This window comes from Schizosaccharomyces osmophilus, chromosome 2, assembly GCF_027921745.1.
Source record: "Schizosaccharomyces osmophilus chromosome 2, complete sequence".
Classification (NCBI taxonomy): Eukaryota; Fungi; Ascomycota; class Schizosaccharomycetes; order Schizosaccharomycetales; family Schizosaccharomycetaceae; genus Schizosaccharomyces; species Schizosaccharomyces osmophilus.
The window spans coordinates 1,065,550-1,079,568 of record NC_079239.1 but is presented as its reverse complement, the minus strand read 5'-3'; the positions used below and the strand labels follow the sequence as shown (position 1 = coordinate 1,079,568).

Genomic DNA, 14,019 nt, shown 5'->3' with positions numbered 1-14,019 from the left:
TAAGCCGCCAGTTTATTTGTGCGTATAATTGCATTATTAGACTATAGTGATTCAAAGCTCAAAAGGCTTGTTTCCGTTATATCCAAAAGAGTTACTTCTTGACTTAATAGTTTGTCAAGTTCTATTTGCGTGTCTTCAGCCCTTGTCTTCAGTGAACAAATGAAATATTAAGGCCCAATTCGTTTCGCATTTAGCGCTGCTAGGACCATTCGATTCCATTTCCTCTTCTGTCCTGTATATAATTGTTTCCGATTTATGCTACGACAATTGACTTTTAGACCTCTCTTTCATTTCCTTCTTTTTTCTTGATAATCCAGCTTTCTGTGTATTATATAGACTGATCAATTTTTATCATCATATTTTGGGCGGATTTTTATCTTCGTTTTAATTTAAAAAAAATGCTTCGAATTCAAAATATCATCAGTTTTCTCTTTTTTCTCTGGATAAAGTCTGTGATTGCCTATCGCTACGTTGACAAAGGCATTGTTGCCTTGGACGTTGTTCCAAGGAGTGTGGATTTCTCATCCCCAAATCCTCATTTACAAAAACGGTATTCTGCTCTCGTTTCCGATGTATCCACCTTTCCGTTGACCTTTCAGAGTTACGCCTACTATACTACTACATTATCTATAGGCCAGCCTGCAATTCCGTATGTTGTGGCTGTTGATTTGGACATGCCTTATACTTGGCTTACATATTACAATGTATTGTCATTTAATCCAAAGTTTTTAGGCATCGAAGTTGACGGTTCTCAATGGGGTAGTGACGAACTTCGTTACTTCCTTTGCGATGCCGATGCGATTGACTCCTGCTATACAGGCAATTCTTCGTTGAGTTTTTCCTTTATGAATAATCCCAAGACGTATTTAGTTAAATACGACGATAATATTACGGTTGCTGGAGTTAATGTTCAAGACTCTTTAGTATACAGTCATTATCATGAACTTAATGACTTTCAATTTGGTATTACATTGAAGGAGTATGTTCCAGCTTCTTTATTGCCATACAAAGGTGTTTTAGGGTTGGCTGCACCTTCCGAAATTAATAGTATTGACTTTGTGGATTCCATCTCAAGTTTTAAACCGCCTACGTTTTTGAATCAGTTGGTACAAAATGATATTTTAAGTACACCGACCTTCAGTTTATCATTTGATGCAACTGGAAACGGGACGCTGATTTTAGGTGCTGTAGACGTAACAAAGTTTAGGGGACCTTTGGTTACACACAAGCAAACACGCAGCAGTCATTATTCAATGACCTTGTACTCCGTACAATATATAAATTCTACATTCTCCTCGAATTTCTCGCTAGTGGTAGACGCGTACCTTCAAACTCGAGAACTATTTATGTACTTACCTTACGACATATCATACGCTTTAACTGATCTTATGGGAGGTTTCATTGCATATGGTTTCCTTGCAGTTCCCTGTAACAGCATCGACGATAAAAGCGGCGTCAACTTTCAGTTTGGCTGTAACTCAACGATTTTCATGAAGACTTCAATGCTTGTTACACAAAAAATCGACGATATTTGCGTTTTGGGTATTCGCCCCACATCAACACCACAGGCTGTATTAGGATTGGCTTTTTTTCGGAATGCATATACCGTGTTTCATCAAAAGGCAAAAACAATTTCCATTGCTCAAGCCTATTATAATATAAGTACAAACTTCACTGCGATTTTAAATGAAAATGTTCCTGGGGCCAGTATGTGCAATCAGGTACCCACAAGCAGGAAACTCTCAGAAGTAGTTGAAACATCTCATTTTCCCCCAACTTACACACGAACAAATTGGACAACCGATATATTAAATGACTCGGTAGCAACTACGCGTTTGCCTGCATACAACGTATCTTCAATGAGAGGGACGATGAAGGATCAAAATAGTTCTTCCCGAAAAGAGACAGCTTACTGGATGCTTTTGGGGTTTCCAGCTATTTTTTCAATAATACTAATGATTGCAATTTAAAATGTATAAGGTATATGGAAAAAGGTATGACTTAATAGGTTATAATAATAATAATAATAGTGGTAATGAATCATGATTCTTGTTTTTCACGGTTTTTTATGGGAAGTGCAAAAGGGAAATTCGTATTTACAGATGATTGTAACGATCATAAACTAAGAGTAATTTTGATTTTGCATCATGTGCGAGGGAGAGGAGAAAGGATGCACAAGTAGGATACAATGACTTTAAAAAAGCTGAGAAAGCATGAACATAAACGAAGTAAAAGGATGATGGTTATAAGTTAAAAGTACCGTTCGTAAGAATAGAGTTACTTATACAAAACGTTCGTTTGCACCCATTTGGTCACTTAAACCTAAGGCGGCAAGAGACCGTTCAATGTAGGCGCCTACTTTCTTGTACATTTGACGTAAAACATTAGAAGCACGAACTTGTGGACGATTAGATGAATCAGGATAAGAAGAGGACTCTGAAGAATCAGCAGCTATGGTAGTAGGCAAAGCATTGTCTGCAGCAGTGAAAGACACAAAAATCCCAATGGGAACCGACCAAACGCAGATTCCCATAAAGGAGGCTACTTGTGAAAAGGTGGCACGGTATGTCGCTACTCTTTGGCCAAGAAAGTCGTAAGTAACGCCGCGAGGGCGACCGGGAAACTCATGGGTTTGAAAGAACCGAACCCACAAGAGATGATTAGTGATAATTAAGGCACAAGCCAGTAGAAAACGTAGACGGCGAAAAGAAAAGAATGGGAATGTATCAAAATTGAGTTTGTAGACATAGTTACTGAATATAGAAAAGGCGCAAAGCCAGAAAGGAAAACCGTCAAGTAAAGCAAGTAGGATTAGCGTGCCCATGATAAAGTAAACCAGTCTTGTTAAGAAGGCTTTGGCTAGCTTTGTGTGTTCTTCTATAAACTCAGAAACATAATACAAAGCAGAAGCAATGCTAAGGGTTAATCCGACAAATCCCAAAATAACACCCAAGTATGATAGACAATTCAAAATCAGCATTTTTTAGAAGAAAGCAAGAAAAAAGAAAGAGAAAAAGGAAACTCTGAGCTATTGACGCCTTCTCAGTGGTCAAACTTTGAATCACTTCAAATAGCGCCTACTTTTTAACAGACAATCGGTAATAGTAATATAAAAGATAAATAAAAAAACGAAATCGAAGTGTATGGTTTACAAATCTCAAAGTCCGTTGTTATAGAAAGAATTAGACGTCTTGGGAAGAGAGGCTGGAATGCCAAAACAATAATAATACCCTACGGCGAGTCAAGTCCCATTTAAATGACGACCCAGATTAAAGAAACAACAAAGAACGAGTGTATGAATTATAGGTTGAAATAAGAATATATTTACAAGTAGTTTTTTGATACATCATTCTCTTGCTTAGAATGAAGCTGTATCCAATATATCGACTTCACAGTTGGAGTATCTAAAAGGCATAATTCAACGTCTTTTAATTTGATTATATTTAACTAGTTATCTACTTGTTTTCTGGTAGTCTGACGTCCAAAATAAGAAATTTCCATATAAAAGAAAAAAACCCTCTAATCCTCAGAAATCGATCTCAAACAAACGGGAATGCTGTAAAAATAATTCTTATAAGTCTAGTAGGAATTATTATTTTTTAGCAATAAATTTATTTCGTGGCTAAAACTGTTGGTCGTTATCTATAAAAGGGCAGTCCCGCCCTCTATTTGGAGGAGTCAGCCGCAAATTTGAACTTAACATTTACCACACACAACAACGAACATAATAATATTATGAGCGACAATGTACAGCAACAAGTAGATTCAGTTGGTTCCGTGACTGAAAATTTGCAAAGAGTTAATCTCAATAACAGACCTAGGAAGTACGTTCCTCCCTTTGCCCGTAGCACGCCTGATGCCGTTCCTACGAGTCCTACACCGGTGAGCTCTGAGCCAGCTTCTCGCTCTGAAACCCCTAGTGAAATTTCGTCTTCTGGCTTCGGCGGACGCCGTGAATTCAACCGTGGTGGCGAAGGCCGTGGAGGATTTGGAGGTGGCTTCCGCGGAGGTCGTGAAGGTAATAACGGTGGTGGTTACCGTAACAATCGTGGAGGTGGCCAATGGAAAGACGGTCAACACATCCTCGGCGCTAGAAACACCATATTGGAACGCCAATTGTTTGGTGCTGTCGCCGACGGTGTCAAAGCTTCAACAGGAATCAACTTTGAAAGATATGATGACATCCCTGTTGAGGTTTCTGGAGGTGAAGTTGAACCTGTTCATGAATTCCTTTCTCCTCCTTTGAACAACCATTTGCTTCAAAATATCTTCCTATCTGGTTATACTCAACCTACCCCAGTTCAAAAGAACTCTATCCCCATTGTCACTTCTGGTCGTGACTTGATGGCTTGTGCTCAAACTGGTTCAGGTAAAACGGCTGGTTTCCTGTTCCCCATTCTTTCTCTTGCATTTGACAAGGGTCCAGCTCCTATTCCTATGGATAAAAACCCTGGTATGGGCTATCGTCCTCGTAAGGCTTATCCCACTACCTTAATTCTTGCTCCTACTCGTGAGTTGGTTTGCCAAATCCACGAGGAATCAAGAAAGTTCTGTTACCGCTCTTGGGTTCGCCCCTGTGCTGTTTACGGTGGTGCTGATATTCGTGCTCAAATTCGTACCATGGACCAAGGCTGTGATTTACTCTCTGCCACTCCTGGTCGTTTGGTCGATTTGATTGACCGTGGTCGCATCTCTTTAGCTAACATCAAATTTTTGGTTTTGGATGAAGCTGACCGCATGTTGGATATGGGTTTCGAACCCCAAATTAGACAAATTGTCGAAGGTGCTGACATGACTGGTGTTGACAATCGCCAAACTCTCATGTTTTCCGCTACTTTCCCTCGCGATATCCAAGTATTAGCTCGTGACTTCTTGAAGGAATACGTCTTCTTGAGTGTTGGCCGAGTTGGATCTACCTCTGAAAACATTACTCAGAAGGTTGTCCATGTTGAAGATTCAGAAAAGCGCAGTTACTTGCTTGATATCCTTCACACCCTCCCTATTGAGGGCTTGACCTTGATTTTCGTCGAGACTAAGCGTATGGCAGATACTCTTACCGACTATTTGTTGACCAGCAACTTCCCTGCAACTAGCATTCACGGTGACCGTACACAACGTGAGCGTGAACGCGCTTTAGATTTGTTCCGTTCCGGCCGTACTTCTATCATGGTTGCTACTGCAGTCGCCAGTCGTGGTTTGGATATCCCCAACGTTACACACGTTATTAACTACGACTTGCCCACTGATATTGATGACTATGTCCATCGTATTGGTCGTACTGGTCGTGCCGGAAACATTGGTCATGCCGTTGCTTTCTTTAACCGTAATAATAAGGCTCTTGCCAAGGATCTCATTGACCTATTAAATGAATCCCACCAAGAGTGCCCTAGCTTCCTTTTGGCTATGGCTCGTGAAAGCAGTTTCGGCGGTGGTGGTGGCGGACGCGGACGCTTCACTCCTCGCGGACGTGGTGGTGGAAACTACGGAACCCGTGATTTCCGTCGTACTACTAACACTGCTAGCAACTACAACACTGGCGGTAGTTACGCTCCTTACAACAGTGGTTATGATCGTACCCCCAGCAATCATGGAAACACTTATAACAGTGGCAGTTCCCAGTCCTGGTGGTAAGCTAGGATATGACTGATCCTCCTTTTTATTTATGCAGTCAAAAAATCTTTTGCTTTTGTTGAAGAAACTTTGTTCTGTTCAAGTTCTACAAGTTCTGCTAAAAAGGAAACAAAGATGCTTTGGATAGAAATATCTGATGGATAGAGAAAAAAAGAAAAATCAATGAAAGAGTGAAAAATTCATATTTCACTGTGATTGAGCGTTTTGCGCGAAGGAAATTTGATCGATTCGTTAGTAACAGATGAAATGATAATAAAAATCGAATTGACATTATCCGCTTGAGCGTGCGTTTGTTGATTGCAGATGTGGAAGCGTTATGTGGACGATCCGACAAGTTTTTGTATGCATGTTGTTTCTTTGGTTCACCATTACTGTGTCAACAATTGAAAGTATCGATAACCAGGTTATTGGTATGGAAAAATTATACAAAGGGATACAATGATTCGGAAGAAAGCTTTATAGAGTGAATGTACGAATACGATGGGCATACAACATATATAAATGATTATGTTGATATTTTTTCGAGGCTATATGGATGTGCTATGAAGTCTTGAAAATCTTTATCTTTTCCAGGGAGGTTGGTTTCAAATTCAGCGTCTCTCTTTTGTTGGATTGTGGTTCTTGGGTATATAGTTTCTTAAAGGAAAAGCTTTACGATTCTGCAATTTGTAGTAATAGAAATGCGCGCTAAGGCTAATACATTATTATTGACTATTAAGATGAGAGAATATTCAGGATGGAGTTGAATTATAGAATGAGGTATCATATCAACTAATTTGTCGTAAATATATGAAACGAAATGGGTAGTAATAAATTATAAGTAGGACTTAATTTATTGAAAAAACGATCGGACATAATTGAAGCGTCAATTCTAAAGTAAGTGAGATTCCAATCACAAAGGCCGGACAAGTCTGCAGGGACAAAGAAAAAGGAGAGGACAAAAGGAAAGTTTTTTGAAATTTAAATAACAAAAAGGACCGGCAGAACAAGGAATAGAAAACAATTCGGACATTTTTACCTCAGCATAATAAGGGAGTTCAATTACGAGAAGGGATACCTTTTTAATGAGAACGAAGTGAGAAAAAGCCGATTAAGATGAAAAAGAAAAAAACAAAGCACACAAGCATAAAGAGGAAAGTATGTTTAGAGGATTGGGAGATACGGTTGAGACGGTGGATGAGTAGCATATGTTGGATGGGATCAACGCGTTTTCGAGGATCGCGATCTTCAAACTTTTGATCATCACTGTCACTGTCTTCAAATTCACGGTATTCATCGTCGTCTTCGACAGGCGTTTCAAATCGAACATTTTTACGAAGTCGGCGGCGAGGGTCGCCTGGGTAGGCGGCGAGGTCATACCTTGGGTTTTTGGAATACATACTTATGTTCTTTAAAAATGGAAATTATTCTTTTCAATGCGGTAGGAATTGTTTCCTAACGAACGGGCTTGTTGTGAATGGCAAACGAAAATGTAATTAGAAACCGAAATACAGATAGTGATGTTCTAGACGCACCCGTTAAATGAATAGCGTACGTTTTGGTGGTAAAGGGTACGTATCGTAGTGTTGCTTTGCGCTGCTATTATTCCTTGTTATTTGTATGAAATTTTGTTTTTGTTTTTGTTTCTGTTTGTCATCAAGATTCAAAAAGGTAGGCAAAAACGAAGAGCTAGCAGAGTCGGTGGGACAAGAAGGAGTTAAATGAAAAAAATAAATATATGATAGAAACAAGATAATTTGTCCAGTAGCTAGAATCGTGTGCACATTCTGTAAGTTTCGCATGTAATGTCACTTTCAAAGTAACGTCATGTGCTTGTGAAGAACAGGTGAAAAAACAATGAAGTAGTTGGCTTTTATTATGTTGAAAAGAATTGAAAGTAACATTGATTCAATAGAAAACAGAGCCAATGAATCCCAGGCATAGATGCAATATCTTTTGAGCGTGGCAGAGAATATTCACAAATGTGCTTGTCTATGAAGGTTCTTTTAGTCAATGACCTTTGACATTTATAGCCATGCAGTAATGTCAAGTTCATTAGTAATACAAAAAATACTTTTTTCCCCCTTCCAATGACAGATAACGTTTCCTATAAGGTACGTTGAAAAGAAAATGTAAAGTTCAATATCTTGACAACAGGAGTCCGGTGATTGAGCACACTCCTGAACTTCCTCTCTCGTTATTATGCATTTCTCCTATTCTATAAACTGTGTTCCTGCTCTTGAGAGCAGTTTCTCATACTTCAAATGTGGCGACGATGGCCACAAAAATATCGCAAAGCACTCCGTCAATCCAAAGTTTGGGCAACAAATGGCGTATAGATATTCAGATATGAGAAGCAATTCACGTAGAAGATTATGAAATTCAATTTCATAAAAAAAATGTTATATATATAAGTATACCCCCCACCCATCTTGTATGGATTGAAACAAAAGCATCATACAAATACAATCACTGATACTTTTACTATAATACACCGCCCCGATACATTGTTTATTCATTGCTTCTCTTTTTAATTACGTTGGAAAAGATTTGTGATCTCAATTGAAATATATTCTAAGGTATGAAAATGCAGCGGATTGTTGAACAAGAACGTTTCATAAGTTACTAACAGAAGAAAACCAGTTTTAAATTTTATTACACGTTTAATCTATATATGAAATAGCATTATGAACACTCGTCCTCCCGGTGATATAAAGGATCAAAACATCTCGTTTGAAGACGATAACCAGTGTGATCCCTCTGTTCTTTCCAGCTCTCCAACTCGTCGTTGGAAAAATTGCACTCTACAAAGACGAGGATCCCGTGCATCTACAACTTCAGAAGATTGCGGCGAACGTTACCGCTCTCGTTCTCGAGGATCATTAGCAACACAGTATAACCCTGATGCTAATGAAAATCACTGGTATAGTAAATTAGAACAAATGTCGAGCAGAACCCAAGATAGAAACACAGAAGAGGAGTCGTCGGCGGACAATATGACTTCTCTTCACGATCAGACGGTTCCAAACCCAATTGCTGAAGCGTGGAGAAAATATTTCCGCAAACAAGTTCACTAAATATGGGTACTATTGAGACGATACAAATAAAAAAAATAAAGGCAAACAAGGAAATTTCTGTTGTTACAATTGACGATTTTAATGAAATCTGATGATGTATAGTATATGGATATAATAAAGATGGGCAGGAACTTTTAGAAGTGCAGGTAGTGTTTTTCGCTTGCACATAAAACATATGTAATATATGTAAATGAAATTATTCATGGAAGGCAGTACGTACTTTGATACTAATGAACATCATTCTACAGTTTCTGGTGCAACAGCGGAAACTATTTTTTTTCCTAGGTTTACAAAGAATGTAATGTATGCGCGCGTTTGCCTTTCTGCATACAATGCATCGATTATTTTCTTCACTACAATCCAAGTAACCATGCATATAAATAAAACACAATTGTACTACGAACCATTTCCCACATATCAAATCATAAGAACCTTTTCAATTCTATTCATTCAAGTCATCATCATTATACATAGATATATAACTATCATCGTCCAACAAACAAATAAATAAGGAGTCGTCAAATGGACAGCGAAAAGGTGTTTTTTATATAAACAAAAAGGAAATTAAGTTGTCATCACCAATCGTAATTATTCCAATCATACTTAAAAGTTTTACTTAGATGGAGGAGGGCGACTGGCCTCTTGCTTGACTTCCTTCAGGTCTTTCGACATGTCAGCCTCTGCATCATGTTCAGCCTGGTCTTCCATAAGGGGTTCTTGCTTTAAAGTGCCCCATCCGTGCTCTTCTCTGCGCTCCGACTCACGAACTGGAGGATGAGTGTGAACAGTGTCCTTGTTGAGATCTTTGTAGGGTGCAGGGCTCATGATGATAAAATTCAAACAGTGATTTCAGAATCGACGAAAAAGAAAGCAAATGGAGGAAAAGACGTTAATATGTCTATTTATTAAAAACAGCTTTTGATGTTTTCGTTTTTAATGCTGTTTTTGTTCCAATTTCGACTGGCTTTATAAGTTTCGCTTATCCATCTTACGTCAAGGAATATGATATAAGTTTCATGATGCAAATGGTTCAATTTGTTCGAAAGAGAAAACGAGCGAAAAAAAAACCGTTTCTCTTGAGACATAGAACGTCTAAGAGTAAATTATCTTTTCTTGTTTTTATTTTTATTTTTACTTTTTATTTTTTATTTTTTTTGATTGATCTCTTTGAGTATTCGTTTCAGTTTTCTTTTTTTTTTTGTCAATTTCTAAGGTGACGTATTCCACTCTTCTATAAAAAACAAAAATAAAAATAAAAAATGGAGCTGAGGTTGAAACAAGACTCTCTTCCTGCTGAATAGATCATTTCTTCTGAAAACTTGGTCTATGATAAAAAAAACTAGGATTGAAACAGTGTAGAAGTCTAAAACTCGAAAAGTCATCAAACAGTCCAAATGAATATCAAAAAGTAATCCAGCTTTTTTTTGTTGATATTTCGCTCGAGTTCCTTCTTACTCTGCGTTTCCATTCGTTCTTTCCTCTAAGCAACCATTTGAAAACAAACCATCCAAGGATCCAAAAACAGGAAATTCCTTCTTTTTTCTCTGCAGCTGAATTCCCTACCAATGCCCGAACTGGTGAAATGGTGAAACGATAAACCCGACTGGAGCGAGTTGTTTTGATGAAAGTACAGAAACAAATCGAAAAAAAAAAAGAGAAAAAAAAAGAAACAACGACGCTACAAGAAACAGAAATTCATGTGAAACGAATTCTATTGCCTCTGTCGCCCTCAGTATACTCTATCCAACGTACCCTTAAATGGGAAGTGGATTTTGATGACTTAATTATCAAACGTTATCAGGTTGGATGGATGGGCCTTTACTTATTTTTATCTTTGCTTTTCCCTTTTGCCATTTCCCTCTTTGTTTTTACTTTTGAATTGAAACTGCTCTTGATTCATCCATTACCTCTTTAAATCTGATAGGAATTTGCTTTTGTAAGTTAAGAGGATTAAACAAAAGTGTTTCTAGAGGAATATCGCATTTCAAATTTATCAATCTTTATATTCTTTTGACAACTCTTTTCATTTGTTTTCGTTGTAGCGACGGTCTTGAAAATGGGTTTTGTTCCTATCGTTCGCAAAGGAAGTGGAGAGGAGAGCGCTCCCATGCATCACCACGACCATCACGGCCATCACGGTGGACATGACCATCACCATGAGCATCCTCATCCTCCTCATCCTCCTCACCATGACCATCCTCACCATGATCATCCTCACCCTCACCCTCCTCCCAATCTGTCTGAACGCGAACGCATGATCCTTGAACATGGCCATGCCCACGATGCAATGGACTCACCAGGAAGTTATTTAAAGCGTGAGCTTCCAACGTACAGCAATCGAGACTTTACAACACGCAGCTTTACCATTGGAGTCGGTGGTCCAGTAGGTTCCGGTAAAACAGCACTTCTTTTGCAACTTTGCCGCCGTCTAGCTGCGAAATTCAGTATCGGTGTCGTCACAAACGACATTTTCACCCGGGAGGACCAAGAGTTTTTGATCCGCAACCAAGCTCTCCCGCAAGAACGGATCCGTGCCATTGAAACCGGTGGCTGTCCCCATGCGGCAATCCGTGAAGATGTTTCCGCAAACTTGGTCGCCTTGGAAGAACTTCATGCCGAATTCCAAACCGACCTCTTGCTCGTTGAATCTGGCGGCGATAATCTTGCTGCAAACTATTCTCGAGAATTGGCAGACTTTATCATCTATGTCATTGATGTCTCTGGTGGTGACAAAATCCCCCGTAAGGGTGGTCCTGGTATTACAGAATCCGACTTGTTGGTCGTCAACAAGACAGACCTGGCTGCCTTGGTGGGTGCAGACCTTCAAGTGATGAACCGTGATGCCAAAAAGGTTCGCGAAAACGGCCCTACTGTGTTTGCCCAAGTCAAGAACAACATGGGAATGGACGAAATCGTCGAATTGATTTTAGGTGCCGCCAAGGGTGCTGGGGCCCTGTAACGCATTCCTTCTACTAGTATTGTAGCCCATTTCTGTAATGAATGATATCCTAATTCTTGTTCAATCAAATGTGTAAATAATTTATTTTCCTTTCTTTTCTTTTTCTATAAGTTTACTTAATTAAACTAAAATTATCGCTTAGATAACTTTTGTTGGACCTGACTTTGCTCTTCTTGTCACAGCATACCTCAAATTTACCAACGGCCATTCAGCCTTGGTATTCTCCATTTTTGGTAGTAAAACATACAAATACCTGCATAATCAATATGGCTGCAGAACAAAAGACCCCTGGACAGATTCAACGTGAAGAGGAAGAAGCCAGAAAAAAAATGAAGCGTCTGGCGAAAGGAGGTGGTATTGAAGGACGTTTACCAATGGTATACAAATGCTATATCATTGACTGAGGTCTAATTATTTGTTTAGAAAAGGTTGTTTCGTCAAAGAGCCCATGCAAATGTTTTGTCTGATCATGAATTGGAATAGTAAGTGTGTGCCCTTACAAGCCTCAAGTCCATCAGTCTTCATAAAATTCTGTGGTTTGTTTTAATTCTTGTTTAATTCTAACCGATAAAAAGTCCTAGAAGCCCCGCCGAAATGGATTGGACACCGTTTTATCCAGACTTCCCAGAAGACTCTGGCAAGAAGGTGGAGATTGTGGACATTGGCTGTGGTTATGGCGGTCTTACCGTAGCCCTTGGTCCTCATTTTCAAGATTCGTTGGTTTTAGGAATGGAAATTCGAATGCAGGTCACCGACTATTTGAAGGAAAAGATTCAGGCCATACGTTATCGAGCAGAGCATGAGGAACCGGTTGTTGGAGGTTATAAGAATATTTCTGTCTTACGAATGAACTGTCAAAAGTTTTTGCCAAACTTTTTCGAAAAAGGACAACTCACGAAAATGTTTTTCTGCTTTCCAGATCCTCACTTCAAAGCTCGTAAACACAAGAACCGTATCGTTACCAGTACCTTGGCTTCAGAATATGCTTATTTCATTCAGCCTCATGGAAGACTTTACACCATTACTGATGTAGAAGAACTCCATCTTTGGATGGCGGAAACCCTTGACAAGCACTCCCTCTTCCGTCGCCTTTCCAAAGAAGAAGAGGATGCGGATATCTGTGTTGCTCTTATGACAAATGAGACGGAAGAAGGAAAGAAGGTTGCTAGAAATGGTGGAAAGAAATTTACTGCTTGCTATGAGCGATTGCCAGACCCCGCGAAATAAATAAATAAAAGTCAAGGCAACTTTTGGATTTGATGTGTGCCATATGCATCTTGCACAGCTAATTATGTTTTATGTGGGTTAAGGATTGATAAAAGGTATATATAATTCATACATTTTGTTTCACATACGTTTTCGTTTCCTGTGCATCTTTTAGGTTCTGACATTTTCACACTTCTTCCACAGTATTTATATAATTCAACGTCTGCAAGGAGACCTGTAGTAGACGGAAACGATCTTATTATTTTGTCGGGGCTTCAAAGTATTGCTATTACTTGTTCTTTACGTTACTATATGCTTGCAAAAGACGAACATGAAGAAGCTCTTGTAGCTCAGTGGTAGAGCGCTTGCCTAGTAAGCAAGAGGCCCAGTGTTCGAGTCACTGCTGGAGCATAATTTTTATCATTTTTTTGTTGAAATTACAATAGCAGATTTATCACTGTTTTCTTTCTTTTCCTATTGTTTACTGAACTACTCTCTGCCTGCTTATTTCCCATAATGACAAATAAAATTTTCTATTTGTAGGGTAGGTTTTGTGACCGTGTTCTTGGATCCCGAAACTATATAAGTTGGAAGGATTACACCTTGTCATTTACGCTTAACGCAAATGGTAAGTTTAACAAAAAAAATGCAAAATCATTATAATGATGAGCAACCTTGTGTCGCCCCTATCTGAATTTTGTGACGATTGACACGGAAGCCAAACCCAATATCTGATATTTTTGGTTTGCATTTCATATGATTTATCATTTCATAATATTAACCTTTTTTAGATTATTCGAAACTATGAATAGGAAATAAAATCAAAACTGTTTTACGCTTATACAATTTGGATTGCTTTAGATATCCATGTGGACGTAGTAGTCGTGTGTGTGTGTGTGTTCCAATAGGGAGTATGTAAAGAGGAAGAGGAAATCAGTCAACAAAGAAACCGTTTGATGCTTGTTGATGATGTTTTCCAAAATATTCTATGCTAATCATGATTTTAACTGATTCAATTGTGACTCACTGAAGCAAGCTCAAACGGTTACGAGATTTCCATGAAAACTAGGCTAGGATAAAGATTAGAACCCAGGTTGGAATAAAGAGATTTTTTCGTTACATACTTTAAGTGAATATATGACAATGAGAAAGAAAAATTGATTGTTT

At 38.7% G+C, this 14,019-nt stretch overlaps 8 protein-coding genes and 1 non-coding gene across 9 annotated transcripts; 6 read left to right on the top strand and 3 right to left on the bottom strand.

Moving 5' to 3' along the window:
- Window positions 1-398: 398 nt before the first annotated feature.
- On the top strand, window positions 399-1,970 carry yps1 (aspartic protease; the record flags this gene model as incomplete). The annotated part of the gene is made up of 1 exon (XM_056181800.1): window positions 399-1,970. The coding sequence occupies one exon, from the start codon at window positions 399-401 to the stop codon at window positions 1,968-1,970; it is 1,572 nt and encodes a 523-aa protein (XP_056038143.1).
- A 311-nt stretch (window positions 1,971-2,281) lies between these two features.
- On the bottom strand, window positions 2,282-2,980 carry svp26 (COPII-coated ER to Golgi transport vesicle protein Svp26; the record flags this gene model as incomplete). Its single annotated transcript, XM_056181799.1, has 1 exon — window positions 2,282-2,980. The coding sequence occupies one exon, from the start codon at window positions 2,978-2,980 to the stop codon at window positions 2,282-2,284; it is 699 nt and encodes a 232-aa protein (XP_056037468.1).
- A 755-nt stretch (window positions 2,981-3,735) lies between these two features.
- sum3 (translation initiation RNA helicase Sum3) lies at window positions 3,736-5,631 on the top strand (the record flags this gene model as incomplete). Its single annotated transcript, XM_056181798.1, has 1 exon — window positions 3,736-5,631. The coding sequence occupies one exon, from the start codon at window positions 3,736-3,738 to the stop codon at window positions 5,629-5,631; it is 1,896 nt and encodes a 631-aa protein (XP_056037463.1).
- A 1,061-nt stretch (window positions 5,632-6,692) lies between these two features.
- Window positions 6,693-7,010, bottom strand: SOMG_03006 (Schizosaccharomyces specific protein; the record flags this gene model as incomplete). Its single annotated transcript, XM_056181797.1, has 1 exon — window positions 6,693-7,010. One exon carries the CDS (start codon window positions 7,008-7,010, stop codon window positions 6,693-6,695), a length of 318 nt encoding a protein of 105 aa, XP_056037462.1.
- A 1,287-nt stretch (window positions 7,011-8,297) lies between these two features.
- On the top strand, window positions 8,298-8,687 carry SOMG_03005 (Schizosaccharomyces specific protein; the record flags this gene model as incomplete). Its single annotated transcript, XM_056181796.1, has 1 exon — window positions 8,298-8,687. One exon carries the CDS (start codon window positions 8,298-8,300, stop codon window positions 8,685-8,687), a length of 390 nt encoding a protein of 129 aa, XP_056037461.1.
- A 612-nt stretch (window positions 8,688-9,299) lies between these two features.
- smp4 (Stm1/Oga1 family protein Smp4) lies at window positions 9,300-9,512 on the bottom strand (the record flags this gene model as incomplete). The annotated part of the gene is made up of 1 exon (XM_056181795.1): window positions 9,300-9,512. The coding sequence occupies one exon, from the start codon at window positions 9,510-9,512 to the stop codon at window positions 9,300-9,302; it is 213 nt and encodes a 70-aa protein (XP_056037460.1).
- A 1,231-nt stretch (window positions 9,513-10,743) lies between these two features.
- ure7 (urease accessory protein UreG) lies at window positions 10,744-11,646 on the top strand (the record flags this gene model as incomplete). The annotated part of the gene is made up of 1 exon (XM_056181794.1): window positions 10,744-11,646. One exon carries the CDS (start codon window positions 10,744-10,746, stop codon window positions 11,644-11,646), a length of 903 nt encoding a protein of 300 aa, XP_056037467.1.
- Window positions 11,647-11,912: 266 nt separating this feature from the next.
- Window positions 11,913-12,873, top strand: trm8 (tRNA (guanine-N7-)-methyltransferase catalytic subunit Trm8; the record flags this gene model as incomplete). Its single annotated transcript, XM_056181793.1, has 3 exons — window positions 11,913-12,023; window positions 12,070-12,128; window positions 12,222-12,873. The coding sequence occupies 3 exons, from the start codon at window positions 11,913-11,915 to the stop codon at window positions 12,871-12,873; spliced, it is 822 nt and encodes a 273-aa protein (XP_056037466.1).
- A 318-nt stretch (window positions 12,874-13,191) lies between these two features.
- SOMG_20145 lies at window positions 13,192-13,263 on the top strand. Its single transcript has one exon. It is a non-coding gene; the product is annotated as a tRNA-Thr (tRNA).
- Window positions 13,264-14,019: the final 756 nt, after the last annotated feature.